This window comes from Falco peregrinus, chromosome 16 (assembly GCF_023634155.1).
Source record: "Falco peregrinus isolate bFalPer1 chromosome 16, bFalPer1.pri, whole genome shotgun sequence".
Taxonomy (NCBI): Eukaryota; Metazoa; Chordata; class Aves; order Falconiformes; family Falconidae; genus Falco; species Falco peregrinus.
The window spans coordinates 1476976-1493405 of NC_073736.1; the positions used below are offsets into that span (position 1 = coordinate 1476976).

Consider the following 16430-nt stretch of genomic DNA (forward strand, 5'->3'; position numbering starts at 1 on the left):
TGGAAAGGGGAGACAAGGGGATGGAAGCAGCACCGGGTGCCTGGGAGAGCAGAGATGTTGGGGAGCTGAGAGGGGGAGGAGGAGGAATGGAGAAGAAGAGCGTGGTGATGGCCTTGTGCCAGCTCCCCGGGCTGGAGAAACGCGGCGCTGGGGCATTGCACACATGCTCCGGCTCACCAGAAGGGCCAAGGCATTGCCAGCTCTACCCCATCACCTCGCCCGGGTGGCACTGCGCAGCCTGAGGGGGACTCTAAGGCATTTATTCAATTATTCATATTTGATCTGAACAGGACCAGAAAATTGCAACAAAAAGGTTAGCTGGGGAATCTTATTAATTAACAGCTGTGTTCATATGAATCTGTAAAAGGGAGGATTATGAATTTATGCTGAAGAATTCAACATTAGAAAAAAAAAAAGGGGGGGGGGACTGACACAGTGCTACTTGTTCTCCAACATAATCACCGTAATACAACCATCAGGGAATGAGCAATGAAATGGAAAGCACCATTTAAAAAGAAATACTTCTGAGGCAGCTAAGGCAAGTAGAATTCAAAAATCTTAAAAAACCTTCAAAACCTCACAAAGCTTCCACATACACTAATAAAAAAGGTTTGCACAAAACACAACTATTCTTTTTTTAAACACACTGCCATAGAGTGCTGCAGAGATGAAAACAGGATTTGCCAATGGAAGCTGGCCACAGTGGTGGCTATTAATTAAGAACATTGGGTAAGTATAACCCCTGGCTCCCAAATCCGTGACTGCTGGAAGCAGGGTGAGTGTGGGAGGTGGAAGACGGCTCGTAAGTTATCCTAGCTTTTGCAACTTGTCCTTCAAAACCAGTTGCTGTCATAAAGAAGCTGGACTGCACAGACTGTTGACCTGACTCGCTGTGATGTTTTTTATGTGAACAAAACCAGTAAGGCAGCATATATGTAAACATGTAAAATGGAGGAGAAGCTAACTGTGTGAAAAAGTGATTTCACTGTGTGAAAAGTGATGTGTGTGATCCCCTCCTGTGAGGCATCACTTATGGATGATGTCAACAGAAAGATGCTGAATTAATTCAATCTGCTATGCCAGTTTTCCTCCAAATCCTGTAACATACAGGCGAAGCGAACCAGCTGTTTGAAGGTCAATACGCACTAAAATGGGGAACAGGGTGTCAGAACAGGGTTCTGTGAATTTCTGGGCTAGTGGTACACCTATAGAGAAAGCAAAAGTAAAGCCTGTCATTACCATTACAGAGAGCACTTTAACATTTGCTTCAATTAAAGCTAAAGAACATTTACAACATTGCTGCAAGTTACTTTATTCCCCTTTTAGAAGAAAAGCCATTTTCAACATCTTAGGATGATCTGTTGCTGATGTTTACTCTTTGTTTGGGGGTCATATAAAGCACCTACGGAGCATTACTTGGTATCTTTATGGAGATTACCTAAATGCTAAAGTAAAGGGGGAATGCAGAAGTATACAAGTTATCCTCTCAGTCACAACCACGTATGTCATGCTCACTTTAACTCTTCTCTCTGAACAAGCTTTTAGCTTTTGGAGTTGTGTTCAGAGTTTTGTTAATATTTGGAAATGACAAAGAGCTTACTCTTAACAGGCAATCAGGTTCCCTTCCCTCATCTTAGAGGCTGATGCATAAAGCTGGAGAAATCAGAGGTTCAATATGATTAATTTCTGTGTGCTCTCCTATAGAATGGCATATGGGACAGACGGCAAATTGATCATGTTTCTACTGTTTTTACATAAATTTTTTACATGTTTTTACATGATTTTACATAAAATGTAAAACTTGATCTCTTTTAAAAAGTACACTTCATTGCTAGCTGGCAAAGCTATTCTCTGTAGTCGCTTGTAAACCAACACTCTCCTACAAAAGGCCAGAATTCAGCCTTTGTGACGAGAAATTGGCGTTAGCAAAATACCCCTGCCAGCCAGAACTCTCACTGTCTGTAGTTTAACCAAGGAAATAGAGCACAACTACATGAATGTAACACTAAATCTGGTTCTGGATTAGCTGAGGCAATGTTTGTAAAATTTCAGCAGACAGCCACATGAGTGACTGGACTGTCTCAGGCTAGGGAACTGCATGGTGTGCCAGCTGCAAAAGGCAACATTTTCCCATTGTAATCAGCTGTGGCTTGTCAGATCGCCTTTAGAGAGAGACAAGCTATGGAGGCTGCCTGTCATCATGTCCCAGGATAGATGTGATAGGTGTCACCATAATGGATCAGCAGATCAGGAGAAGTCTATTGCTTGAAGTGGCTGTTTCACCTTTTGTGGAAATGGGTCTGTATGTGCTCAGCAGATGGACACACACATCCTTGAGCACAACTTACCTCTACCAGCGATAAGTACCAGAACACAAAAAAATCCACGTTTCCCCAAATATCTCAAGCAATTGTTCCATCTTCAGGACAGTTATTTAGTTCAGGGTCTAGAATTTGTTGAAACACAATCTAAAACCTTGAAACATCTCTGCCCTTTTCTTTAAGCACGGATCAAATGGCTTTGCAGCGTGACACATTCATACATGCTGTTTTGATGGTTTCCAGTTTTAGCTAAAACGAAGGTGAGGTGATGGCACTGTACTTGCACAAAGGGCTGATCCTCCTTTTCACAACTGAGATGAAAACTCATTTATGTCTTACTTGCCTTAACAGAGCAGGGCATTCATTCACCTCACTCAGCCATTATCTGGTACTTCAAGGAAACTGAGCCTCTGCCTTCCAAAGGGCTAGAAGATACCGCCAGTTAAAGACGTTATGCACGGAGCTGCCTTCCTGATTCTGCTTGGCTAGTTTACTAACCACCAGCCTCTACGGTTTGTCACACACTGTGCAGAAACTGCTTCCTTACTACCACAAGAAAATGGCTGGAGACATCAGTCTTACTCCTTACCAAGTGCTGTAAGTCATGCACAAGAACACTGCCACTTTTCTAATAATGATGCCATAATCTTCAACTAATATAAACCAAAATGAGCACTAAGCTACAACTTACCTGTCAATAGCTATTGGAACAATGCTTTCAGACTGTAGTGGATTTATCGTCTTTTTATGATCAATTTGGGTTTTATTATCTAACCATAATACTAGCATAAAACTGAGAAAACACTTTGCATTTGAATTATGTGAGCAAGAGTATTTAAATTCAATTTAGCAATTTACAAATCAACAAAAATGATGGCCTTTAAATGCTATCTGGCATGACAAATGTTGGCAAATCTTAATTTTTATTTCCGGCTCTCAGCAGAAGAGGGTCCCAAGGCCAGTTACACTGATGCAGTAAGCTGCAAGCAGGAGGCTGAAGTCTGGGAGGCACGTTAAGAGTAGAACCGACTGCCTGGGAACCCACGTAAGACAGAACTGGACATACCTTTTCAAGTAGGTAGATACATAGGTAGTAGGTGCACCAGAATGGGGAGCTTCGTTTCCCTTTGATTCATCCCTCCATGGCTGCCGGGTGTAAGAGCCGCTCCGCACTAGGTTAACAGCTGATTCTCTAACACAGGAGAGAGCACACAGTTTGCTTAGAAAAACTTTTGGAGTCTGCTTTTGGCTCCTTTACAGTTCCACAACACAAATCCTTCCCTTACACCTACGTGCACCACTGTTCACAGGTGACACAACTCGCTGGAACACCTCTTCTAGCCTTAACACCGGTTTCTGTTACTGCCATCGGTATTACTCAAGAATGACCAGATGATGTAATGCTTTGTGTAAAAAAGATCTTTTTTAGTCAGAAAACTTGCGGTTCAAATTCAGACTTTAGTCCATAAAAGTAATTTAACATATTAAGTAACGTCATTTGATATTCTCTCTTGTATCAAACGACATTGCACATCTTGTATCAAATGACATTGCACAAATGGACAGATATTGCAACCACAGGGAAAGTTTTTATTCTCTGAGGTATCCAGGCAATGACAGTAAAGCAATTCAGTATGGCAAATCCCTTGCTATACTTAGCAGCAGAAAACAACAAACAAAGTGTCTGGCAATATCTAAAACTACTTGACAAGTTGTCAATAAATTCTTAGTAGCCCTATTTATCACAGTTATCTGAAAGCAGGGCTCCTCTTCCTGAAACACACTTGGGCAGTACGTCCAAGTACAAGTCCTGGACAGGGTCTTGAGTCTGTAAAGCAGAACAAGTCTATTCACTCATCAGCCTGCAATTAATTTTCATTTTTCAGTTGCCATGTCCATGCCGATGCCCTTTCAGACACCTGTGGGTTCTGTGAAGTGAAATTCAGCTGTTTTGAAAGGAAGTTATATTGGGGAAAATGTGTACTAGACGGTACGCCTGGGCACCATCTGTTCCCGCAGGCCAATTCTCCTCATTCCCTACTTCACCGAGCAAAGGACACTTAGCAGCAGGCAGCTGGATGTGCCACTCAATACCAGCCTCTGCCAAAACCGCTCAAGCTTATCAGCAGACACAAACTGTCTGCTAAACCCCCAAGCACAGTGGCTGGCTGAGATTAGGCAGGAACGCAGCAGGGAGGTTCCAGCAAAAGATCAGCAAAGAATCTCAAGCTGTGCTGAAGTTCTCTCAGGGTGGGCAACTGCCCCAACTTCTTCACAGCAATTACAGTTCACAACGTCTTCTCTGTATGTGCCTTTCTGCCATGATTGTGGAAGTGGCTGGAAATGAGGCTAAGCTCAAATTTTACTCCTTCTAGCACAAATTGTGAGGAGGAACCCGTTTGTAGAGATTAGCTCCTCAACAGTATCTGGAGATACCAGATACTCATCCCGTCTGTACTGTGGTTCTGCCCAGGGGCAACGACACTCGTTCACCTTAAAAACAACCCCTGCCAGGGGAACAGTTCCATACATGACAGCGTTCACAAACTCCAACTCAAAACGACAGATATGTGAACAAAAGGGACTGAAGGTGACTCTTGAGCAAGCGACAGAAGTACAAATGTAGGGGCCAGCTCCAAAATGAGGCACTTGCATATAAAAGGAAAAAGTATGCACACATCTCGTTTCCTGGACGGAGACCACGTGTGTATGAATGCAGGGGCTGGAGAAACAAGCCTGTTGCCCCGCTCACCTAAACGAAAAGGAACCTACCAGAACTTTTACAGATCAGAGAGAGCTCTCAATATTGTGAATTCCCACGCACTTGGGACTGCTGAAAAAATATATGCAGCATGAATACAGAAAAAAGGTATTCCGGAGGAACTATCGACAGAAGCTGAGCATTAAAGTCAGTCAGTCTCACCTGTTTTCTTTTTCTTCTATATCGCTCGTACTGCTTAGTCTTCTGGGGGCTATTGTGGCAAGATAGCTCTTGTTGTCTTTATCCTGGTGAAGCAAAAGTAGTACTTCAGCTGGACATCTGTTACGCTTCCAGCACATTCAATGACAACTAAATTAATGTTCAGGTTCCTTCAACTAAGAAAGCACTCTCCTGTCTAAGGACAACAGGTTTAAAGCATTTTTCTTGGGCAACACATACCACAGCACAGAAGAATCAGTTCTGAAAATGATTTTGTGAAGAGCGTGCTAGTGAATAAAAGCAGCTCCTAACTAGAACTACCTATATAAACCAGAGAATCACAGAATGGTTTGGGTGGGAAGGGACCTTTCAAAGGCCGTCTAGTCCAACCCCCTGCCCTGAGCAGGGACATCAGGTTGCTCAGAGCCCCGTCCAGCCTGATCTTGAATCAAGCACGGGGCAGCTACCCACGGGCAGCAAAGCTACAGCTAGTGAATAGTGGGATGGGATTCACAAATACAGCTGGTGGATACAGAAAGAATCCCATGCAGATGACAGCGAAGGAGAATTTCCACTGCAGGTACACACTGCTGTCTTGATTAGATATTTTCTGGTAAAGAAAGGGCTGTGCCAGACCAACAGCCCTTGTTCACTGGCAGCCCACTCCAACCCAAGCAGGGATCAGGTCAAAGGAGCACCAAACTCCAGTTCTGCAAGAGCAACTGATAGGACAGGGAAAATTTTCAAAAGAAAAAGGAAGAATGAAAGAGACCTAAGTTTGTTAGGGATATAAAACTCAGCAATAACTCAAAACGAAAGGGAAGGGGTCTTAAACCTGTGAGGTGAAATCTGCTCAGCTGGGATGCACTAAAACACATTTGCTGAAAGCCAAACCTTTTCTTTGTTGTCTAATAACGCAGATATCCGAGGACTTGACGAAGAACGATAGATAGAAGAAGTCTTATCTCTCTGCGCCTCACGAGTAGCAGCAACTTCACTCAACATGTTATGACTGCCAGTCTTCCGTAGCCCCAGCCGCCACGATGAAGGTGACTCATCCTTCTGCTCGTCTGACTTGCTGAGCCAACTGAACTGTGGAGGAGAAAAAGGGACATTTGGAAGAAGTAAGAGCACTGCAAGGCACAATCTTGTGTTCTGAAAGTGTTTCAACAAGCCCCAGTTTTTGCTGGGCTACACTTGTAAGCATAAGATGGAGTGACTTTGATTTCCTGCTTAGCTTTTATTAAAGGACATAGCTCAAGGTGAACTCACAGGGATGCAAATTGCTGTAGTGCCCGCATCCCCAAGGACAGACAATGAAAGAAATCTTGTGCCATTGTGCAGCTCCCTTTGCCTACACAATGCCCTCCTCCAGCTTTGCAGAAAGAATATAAAGAACAATGAAGCTTTTATTAGCACCTGTTTAGGAAGGGGGAATTATTCAGTAAAGGCAGAAAACAGAAAAAAGTAATGAACTCTTTTGGGACTCGCTGCAAATCAAAACCTTACACAACTCAACCTGGAGAAAGTCCAGGAGAAGCCGTTAAGATCATCAGGGAGTTGGAGCCCACAACACAAAGAGAAAGACTGAGGAAACCCAACTTTTTTAGCATGGAAAAGAGAAGGCAAAGAAAGGATTTAGTTGCTCTACTACTTGTGGGGTGGGATTTACAGAGATATAGAACCAGACTTCTCAACAATCTACAGTGGAAGGAGGAACAGACAAGTTCCAACACGGGAAATCCCAGCTGACACGACGGAAGACATACCTCCTGGTAGGAACGATGCTGCACTGGGCCAAGGAGCAAGAAAGTGGGGCATCCCCATCCTCAGAGACTTTGTAATACTCAGGTGAGCTCAGGTAGTTCAAAGCAACATGACACAGGCTCGAAGCTGGCCCTGCTTCAAGCAAGAGGTTGGACTAGAGGCTTGCAGAAGCCCGCTCCAGCTTAAACCTTCTTATGGTTAGGTAACTGCGTGTTCTATACATACTACAGAATGAGCCTTCATGGGTTTTGTTACACGAAGTACTTCTGACAAGAACATATTATTCCTGAAATACACAACTGCTTAGGTGATAACTGTAACTAAAGTTGTACAAGTCTTACAAAAAGATGCCTACTGCCATTCAAGAATGGAGGCTGGGCACCACAAGAGATACTTCCATAAAGACAGGGGCTCAACACCACGCTGTAGAGGAAATGAAGCAAACAAAACAATAGGAATTATTGGAAAGGAACAGAATATGAAACACAACACTATCATGACTCTGTGTTACTGCAAGGTACAATCACATCTTTGATATCATGCACAGCTCAAAAGCAGTATAGAAGAAGGGGAAGTGATTCAGAGAAAAGCACCAAGGATGAGTAGAGCAAAAGCGCTTTTGTATGAGTTACTCAGTATATCAAGAGTCCCAAGGCTGAGATCTGACCAAGGTACATAAAACCCTCAGTGGCACGATTATTCCTTGTTCCTTCCCATAAAGGAACTAGGGGCAGCAAATAAAACCAGTGTGTGGCAGGCTGAACGAAACAGGTGCAGGAAATTCTGAACATAACATAGGTATAATATGTAATTCAGCTGAAGAACCCTTTTCCACTGGACATTACAGGATCCCAAACATTATGGGCACTCAAAAAGTGACTGCATAAATTCGTAGAGGAAAAGTCCAACAGGGGCTACTGAACACAAGAAATACCACAGGTTCAGCAAGTCCCTGAAATGCAAATTGCTAGAAGGTAGGAGAGAAGTCCAGCTAGGTTCTGTCTTCTCTAGTATCTTTTGATGGTCGCTGTCAAGGACAGGGTACTGAGGTAGACAAGGCTTTCGGCCAAAGCTAACATAAGCATTGTTATACCGTATTCTATATAACAGAAAACATCTGACATTATCCAAAATAAATGAAGCTACTGGGGAGCTGTGCCATCATGCTCACTGACTCAAGACCGCAATGATAAAATTATCACTGCAATATTTTAGCAAAGTTTCTTAGCTCTTATGTTAATGCAGATGCAAGGAGTTAATCCGTACTCCACTAATTCTAGCACTTCCAGTCTACTGAGCTACACAGCTCTAACACTTTAATGTAGTTTTGACACTTTCCTCAGAGAAAAGCTCAAATCCACAGTAAAAGCTGCCTCCTGTAATTTCTGAACAACATAGAAACAGCACACATACTAATAACTCCACAAATGGAGGGCAACACAAGCACTCATATTTTTCCATATAAACCTCAATCTGACAAAGAGAGTTACAGAAGAATCAAATATGTAAGAAAAGGTGAAGCAGCCAATCTTACGTGACTGAGGTCAAAATAATAACTGTGTTGCACACAGGCCCGCTTCTATACCCCTAACCCAGTCTTGTTCCGGGTTAAACAGCTCCAGTGAGTGTGAACAGTACTCTGCAGCTGGGAAAAGGTTAACTGAAGCTCACACTTCCCAGTAACCTTCTACCTTTAATACTTCCCCTGCTCAGCCAGCCTGAATTGAACAACATCCAGAGGAACTCTATTGCATTAGATCTGGACAAGTTGTTAAGACTTAGTAGCATGTCAAAAATAAAAAATTGTGACCCAGCAAGAAATATCTTCCCTCTAACAGGTACCCGGTGCTTCAGACTTCAGCAAGGTGCCTGCATTGTACAGCTGTTCTCCATATTCTGGTGCAAAAAGAAACCAGAAGTGTAAGATACCAGTCCCCAGCAGAATGGAGTCTCCTGGTGCCATCTAGCTGAGTGACGCGAGAGCTGGAGAATTCAGATAAGATTTCAGTAACTCTACTTCACCTTTAAAAAGCTTTCATAGCCTAGCTGTCTAGTCAGATGCAGACTTTATCCTCTCTGCTTACTGGGCTCTAACAACATGCCACTGAATCGACTGAGTCTGGCAAGTCAGAGGCACTTTAGATGATGATGCCAAATTCCCTGCTGATGTATCAGCAGGAACCAGCTTCGGTGGATGATCTCCTACCGGTAAGAGATCGGCATCGGCTACCTCAGAGCCGACAGCAACACAAAGCACTTGCGATAAGCAGGGTTTCTCCTGCAAACAGTGCAATTTGCTTCGGAGGGTAAGAGATTCAAGAGGAACTTTATCATACAAACATCCTCCTTTATGCCGGTCCTCTACTGTTGTTAACACAGTGTCTTTATCAAAATTGCATAGTATCACGCTTTCCTAAATTCAGGTCGTGCAACTCCTCTGGAAAATGGTTCCAGAACATCAATTTCCCAGTAAAACCTACTGCTTTCAAGCACTGTTGGAGTCCCCATTGATTCCAAATTCACTTACTCTTCTGGCAGATGCAGTGAAGGAGTTGGGCTCGGGTGGTGGTATTTGCTCGGTGATGCTAGGCCTGGTGTCATGGCTGGAGTGGTTGGCAAAGGGCTCTTCCTTCCTTTCTACAATTTTAAAGAAGAAGAGAAACCAAGTGTTTCAGTATTGCACTTCCAAGGCCCTTCTTTACAAGCACAGCGTGTGCTAAACTCCAGTTCTGCGTTGCTGTGACCTGAGTAAACCTTAGATCATAAAGCTGCCCCCAGTGCCCGGGCTAACCAGGGCTTTCCGCAAGGAAGCTTTCCCCTCACTGAAGAACACGATGGATACATTTGCCAGGCAAAGCTTTTGAACTTCATCCTCACAGGCAAGCAAAATCTTTGCAGAAAGCACCTTAAGGAAGACAAACAGATTCTTTGTTTATTCACAATTTTGCTTCCTCTCAGGGATTGTTCTTCCCTTGTAAAACGTGGGGGAAGCAGAGCAGAACATGCTGCTCCTGCAGTGCACGGGCAGGCATCACAGCCCATGGCCCCGCTGTGCTGGGCGGTGGATCTCACTGCACAGTTCTGCTGCAGTTGGTTGTGCTGGTGGACAGAATTTCTGGTCTTCTACAGCAAAATCTGTTTTTCTACAAGAAACTAGAACTGAAACCCAACAAAAATCCTTAACAGGGCTCAAAGCAAGCTAAGCAAGCCCCATCAAAGCTCACAGCTGGCTCCCTTGTTAGACAAGTGCAATCATCCAGTATTAAATTTTTTTTGTATCTATGCACCATGCTTGACATAAGAAAATCCACCAGGCATTACCGGGGGAGACTAAGCAGAAACTGTGTCTCAGGCAACAGGTTCAATTGCCAGGAGTGCACAGGGCTGTAAGATACACTATTTACCAAACAGCCACATGCAACGTGCCTGAGAAACGATGTACCTACACCAACAAAACAATGTTTTCTACTCACAGCTATGAGTGCCTCACACAGTCATGTTTTTGAAAAAACAAAGTCATTTTAAGTGTAAGCACCCAAACAGTACTGGCAAATGACATAAGTGCAGTGAATAAAGATCTTCTACTACACATAAAAAGCAGTTTGGTATAGAGTGTCTGTGAGGATGGCACCTTGGAGCATGAAAATCGTTTTTTCTGAAACAAACGTTCTGGCTCCTAGAAAACAGGATTCAAAGGACATAGAAAACAGAAAAGAGCAAGCCAAGAGAAACATCTAAAAATAACAGGACTAACAGATCCAGAATTAAAGAGATAAAGTGTCTCTCCCCTAGGAAGGTTGAGTGATACTGAAGTCTCAGCCACCTTTCCCTCTCTTTGTGTTACCTCAGAACTTCCACTGAAGTCATCTGAACAGAGTATTTCATTTCTTGCACTTTCAAACAGCCCTTTTAGGAAGGGGCAGGCTACCCACTTCTTGCAGGCCTGACCTGGCACACAGCAGCCCACGGAAAAGCATACAGACCACACATGACATGCCTGCCGCTTGCTGATTTCTGGAGGGTGAAGCCTGCAGAACGCAGGAGAACCCTCAGCCTTGCAGGGGGGCAGAGCAGACCTGACCCGACAGCCAGCAGGCTTTACAGGCTGGGCTACACGGCAACTGGTAGCGTGTTCTGGAAGCTTATACTACAGAGGTCAGCTTTTAAGGTCAAGCCTAATTACAAGGGCACAAGCTTAAGCGGTAATGACAGGCTGGAAAGAACTCTAACTGTGAGCAATGTGACCAAAAGGAGTCACTTGCAGGACAGGCAAAAGTACCTTGTACCAGCAACGTGCGAGATTGCATGACCACAGGCACTGCTGTCTTTAGGAGAGGAGCCCACGTTTCACTTTATTAAAATTTCAGCAATGAACATTACGAATTCCAATCACGGGAAACTACTGAAGATTAGTTCACTCTCCCCAAAACAAACTTGGGAAGATTAAAAATTTAGTTCTCTAATTTGGCATAAATATAATTTTTCTTAAGGGTTTGTTGTTGGGTTTTTCTTGGGGGTGGGGTGGGGGTGTTCCACAAAAAAAAAATCCACCACTGGAAAAAACCCCATTAAAAGCTTCCCTAACCTACTTTAATTCACAATAATTATGTACTACAATAGTTACCAGCACAGGTAATGACCACAGAATTTTATACTGATCTTTCTCTTGTTTATAGAGAACCCAATGCCAAATTTTTAACTGTCCTCAAGATAAATAAAGCCGCATTAATGTACTTAGCTTCCTTTGAAGAACACACATTTCTTACAGACTGTAAGAAACATGGTACTCTCTGAAGCACTCCAGCAATGTCACTGCTTACCTCTTCAAATTTCTTCTCCTCCCACAGTCTCTGCAAATTCAACAAATGTATCGCAACCTGAGACCCCTCAAAACATACCTCAAAATAAATTTCTGTATCCTACTGCCAGCTTCTACTTTGTTCTGCCTTATGCTCAGTTACCAAAGGAGTTAAAATTTTTTGGTTTCAAAAGATCACTGATAACAATATTTGGGCTTTTTTTTTTTCCCTTCATCTGGACTTTGAACACTTGAGAACAGTCGTCTTCTATTTGTCCAGCATTGCTCAGAATTACAAAGCTATGTGAGTATTCAATCTCAGAAGAAAACGAAGAGGAATAAGGAAAACATTTCCATGTTTTTCAAAAACATGCCTGTTGTATCCATCCAACCAATTCAAATGTCTAGCAGATAATAAAACATATTTGTTCTTAAGACTGTCTTGGAAACTAATAATACTGTGACATTTATAATTTTCTATGAAAAGCTCTTTTCATCCCTACTTATCTTTGGAGTCCTCCTATAACATGTGGGCTGATGCTGTTATCTCATGAATCTTGTTTTGAAAAGAATACCAGAAATGCGCACCCCATTCACAGAGGCAAGAACTGACAGCTATGCCTACATCCAAGCTGGGCCAGTTCACGTTCATTTCATTAGAGATTTGAGAAGTTTACAAGGTGGGGTCTCAGTTCTGACTGAAGTTCCTCAAAGGAACAATAAGCTCTCCAGGAGGGGAGAGCCCAGGTAACAAAGCCTGGAGCCCGATGCTTAAGCATTACTTGAATGCTTTCTGTCTTCAATTTGTTTTAGCTTTAGTGGTTTGAAATAGATTATTATAATGGCCTTTGCTCAGTGAATTAACTCAGTAGAAATACCTGCTCTGGCTTTACACCAGATCTAGTGCTGCGTGCAGTAGCCCTCACCCTGCTGAGGGTTCTCGTGCTGTTCCTGCATCAGCTGAACACTGCCGAGCTCCGCTGCTCGTTAGGGGCATTTGCGTCAAGCTCCTAACACATTTGCGAGGACTGGCACACAGCTATACCGGGCTGCTCTCTACTTAAACCCTGACTTACGGAGCAAAGAAATGTGACTTCTTCTGCATGACTTTTCTACCACTGACGACTCCACTACATCTGCTTGATTTAAAAGCCAAAAGATTATTTCACCCTGTTACTGTCATACCCAAAGAGCTTTTGTAACTACAAAGGCCAGCCAGGATTTTCAACACCTCTCATACTGTGATAAATGTTGTAATTGATACAATTAGAACACAGGTGACAATTTTACTGGCAGATGAAGCAGAACAAAACTTTAAACTACACTTCTTTGCAAGCACTTACTTATTAGTACACAGGTATATATAGGCCAAGTAAGCTGCTGTTAAAAGTAGCTTAACCATTAAATACATCATAGTCCAAGATCCATCTCTGCAGAAATATTATATAAGTCTTGGCTTACTGTAAAGTTCAGTATCTTTATTTAAAATTTCTGTGCTGCACATATATGCTGTTTAAACTAATTAAGGAAGCCATAGAAATTATGGGAGAAAATGGGAGTAGGATGCCAGCAATATGCTATAATGTAAAGGCTAATGTGACTCAATGTACTTAATCCTTATTTTCCACTATGTTTTGCAATTATTATAGATCACTATACATCACAGTCAGAAAAAAAAGTTCCTCATCTCTATAATTATACAAAATAGCTTCAGCCCTTAATTTCATTTATCTGATCCAAATACAACAGGCTGTTACCTTCCTACATGTTCAATTGCTTTTCTACCATCTTGCAGTAACTGAAGTATTCATCCTGAAATTGGCTAACAAGAAAAAAAAGCCTGCTGTTTAAGAATAACCTGTGAACAATGTGTTATCTCAAATTCAAGTCAGCTGGAAGTAGAAATTAAAATACTACCCACAGCTTTTTTTGGGAAAACTTATGTTGACCTGCGAGTCAGCATTTAGATCAGCTTTTTTAGTACACTAGCTACAGAATTCTTTCTCCATATTCTATACATAAACACTGGAAGTAAGGCTTTCAGGCTGTCTTTAACAGCTAAGATAAAAAAAAAAAAAAATAGGCAAAAAAGCAGCTCTCAAACTGGTCCCCTAATATTGCTAGGCTAATCATCAAATCCAAGACAGTAGTAAGTCTTACCTGACTCCTTTTCAGTATCTGATTCTGAAACTTCATCTTCTTCAGCTTCTTCCTCTTCTTCAGAACTAGAACTGCTAGAATCCTTGTTCTCTTCCTCCGTTTCCATGGACTTCAGCGTGTCTTCCTCATAAAGAATCTTCTCTTTGCTGCAAGATACAGAAATTTTAAAGGCCTGCCAGTCAAGCAAGTTATTTCTGAGTTCTACTTCTCAGGAACACACAGACATGATTTGCTACATATAGAACAAGCAAATGAACAAAATCCATCTACAGACTCAACATCCCAGCACTTCCAGCACTGCCCATTTGCCATGGATTCCAACACCAGTCTCACATTTCCTAAATTTGCAAGCATTTCTCGATCCCAAAACATGCGGTCTCTCTTTTCCCAGCGCAGCACGACCCAGCAGCCACACTGCCCGGCTCGGCGAGGCTGCAGAGGTGCAGTTCTCAGCCCAAAGGTCAAACTGACACTGAGCAGAAGCTGGGGGACCAAGCACTGACCTAAGTCCCTTTTCAACCATTCAGCAGGTATGTTAGAAACAGCTAAAATTGTATTTGAGAGATCTCAAATGTTACAGAAACCATGAAATGAAGAGGAACGGCAATGAACTTTTTTTTTTAAACCAGCTGAGGCCAGCTGGCTGCTAACAGACGAAGCTGGTCTCCTGTCACTCTGTGCAGCTGCTTTTCAAAACGGAGGGGAGAGACGTACTTGGTGAAGAGTCCGCTCTGAGGCTTGCCGTTCATGTCCGCTTCGATTAGCTTATTCCTCGTCTCCTTCTCACTTCGCAACTGTCAAGAAGTCCATGAAGATTGGAGAGAGAATGAAGAGACATCTTAACAAGCCACCTCAGCACAAACCAGTAATTACCACAGCATAAGGTCATCCCAGCCTCATTAGACGAAAAATACTGCCGATTTGTTTAATGAGCCAAGAGCACTGGATGCCTTGGACTGGAGCTCTATAAGGGCACAGCCACACACCCAGCATGTCCTCAAGACTCAAGCTGCAGTTTAATAAAACCTTCAGGGAAGTTTGCAGCAGCCCCGGCCAAGACCCAGCATCACAGCTTGATGCCACCGTACTGCCCTGCAGCGGCACACGCAGGCACGGTGCTGGAGGTCTCTCTGCAGGTGGTTGTACACCTGTGAAATCAGGCTAGATTCAGTTAAAACTTTGCTGCCTTTGTAGCTATTATGTACTGGCTCTCAGAGGCAGGCATCCAGGTGTGCCCCATAGAGGTGACCAATGGATCTCCTACCAGGATGGGTCACCTCCTACATCCCTCAAATGGCAGCATTAAGCCATCGCACAAGAACACCTGTGATCACCATGGCAACTGACAGATTCTGCCCAGAAGAAGCAATACTAATTTTGTCACCAGTGATGGACAAAACAGAGTCCAGCAAAGAGCCAAAAATTGGGGTACAGCCTGTTGTTAATCCGAACAAACTGCTGGAGCACAGCTGGGAAGTGCAGGAAACAGCCTGCTCCATTCACAGGTAATTCAGAGACTGGGAAAAACATCCACACCCAAATCAAATGAGTTGCTTCCAGCAAACAACATCCTCTCCAATAACCGCAGCAAATCTTTTAGCAAGGATGGCATATTGTTCCGCTACAAGCTTTAGATTTAAGAAAAAAACACCTCTGATTTGAGAGCCATTTTGAAAGCAAAATAATGTACTTGGAGAAATGCTGTAGAACTGCCTACTTTATTCTTAGCAAATGTAAGTTTTCTATTTTAAGTGATAAATATGATAAACACACATGATGAAATGGCCTTTCCATTAAAAAATCATATCCACTAAAAAAAAGTGTGATAAAATCTGGATTCTTCTCTTCTTCCCAGTTCTACTATAGCTTGCTGCACTAATTTAACACACGGAAAAGGCCTTTATGTAGTGCTGCTATATAGAGAACAAGGGGGTTGCCAGCCCCTGTGAAGCAGGCCTAAAAATGGGTTAGCACCCATCCCCAAAAATTCTTCTCATTGTTTTGCTTTTTCTTTTCTTCTGAGGAGTGCAGTGATCTGCAGCATCCTGGTGTAGTGAGACAGGAGGAAATCCAGAATACAACCACAGATAGTATTTATCAACACCTCATTTAGGGAGAAGCTGATTAATTTTTAAAAAGTTTCTGCGAATGTTAAGGATGCTATTTAAGGACAAGAGCAGCTGTGTTATGATCAGAGCTTGAGTTCTACCACCCACATTGTCAGTTCTTCAAAATACTTTACTGGGTTTTATCAGCAGTGTTCTCATTATGTCTGTTTCTGAATCCAATGTTTTAAATTATACTGATTTTTATTTTTTTTAAAGAAGTTGGTTTGGGGTCGTGGTGTTTGTTTTTTGGGTTTGTTTTTTGGGTTTTTTTGTTGTTGTTGTTTTTTGGGGGTTTTTTTTTGTTTTGTGGGGTTTTTTTTAGTAGACCAGATGAAATAGGAAAAAATGCAATCCAA

At 42.7% G+C, this 16430-nt stretch overlaps 1 protein-coding gene across 5 annotated transcripts in view; it reads right to left on the reverse strand.

The window, feature by feature from the left end:
- PPP1R12B (protein phosphatase 1 regulatory subunit 12B) overlaps window positions 1-16430 on the reverse strand; it is a 128009-nt gene that overhangs the window by 64103 nt on the left and 47476 nt on the right. For all 5 annotated transcript variants that reach the window (XM_055820035.1, XM_055820036.1, XM_055820034.1 and 2 more), the window contains exons 7-12: window positions 14681-14760; window positions 13967-14112; window positions 9536-9645; window positions 6136-6333; window positions 5245-5327; window positions 3388-3513 (exon numbers count right to left, since the gene is read on the reverse strand). In XM_055820035.1, coding sequence (XP_055676010.1) covers window positions 3388-3513; window positions 5245-5327; window positions 6136-6333; window positions 9536-9645; window positions 13967-14112; window positions 14681-14760 — 743 coding nt within the window. The remainder of the gene's footprint in view (window positions 1-3387; window positions 3514-5244; window positions 5328-6135; window positions 6334-9535; window positions 9646-13966; window positions 14113-14680; window positions 14761-16430) is intronic.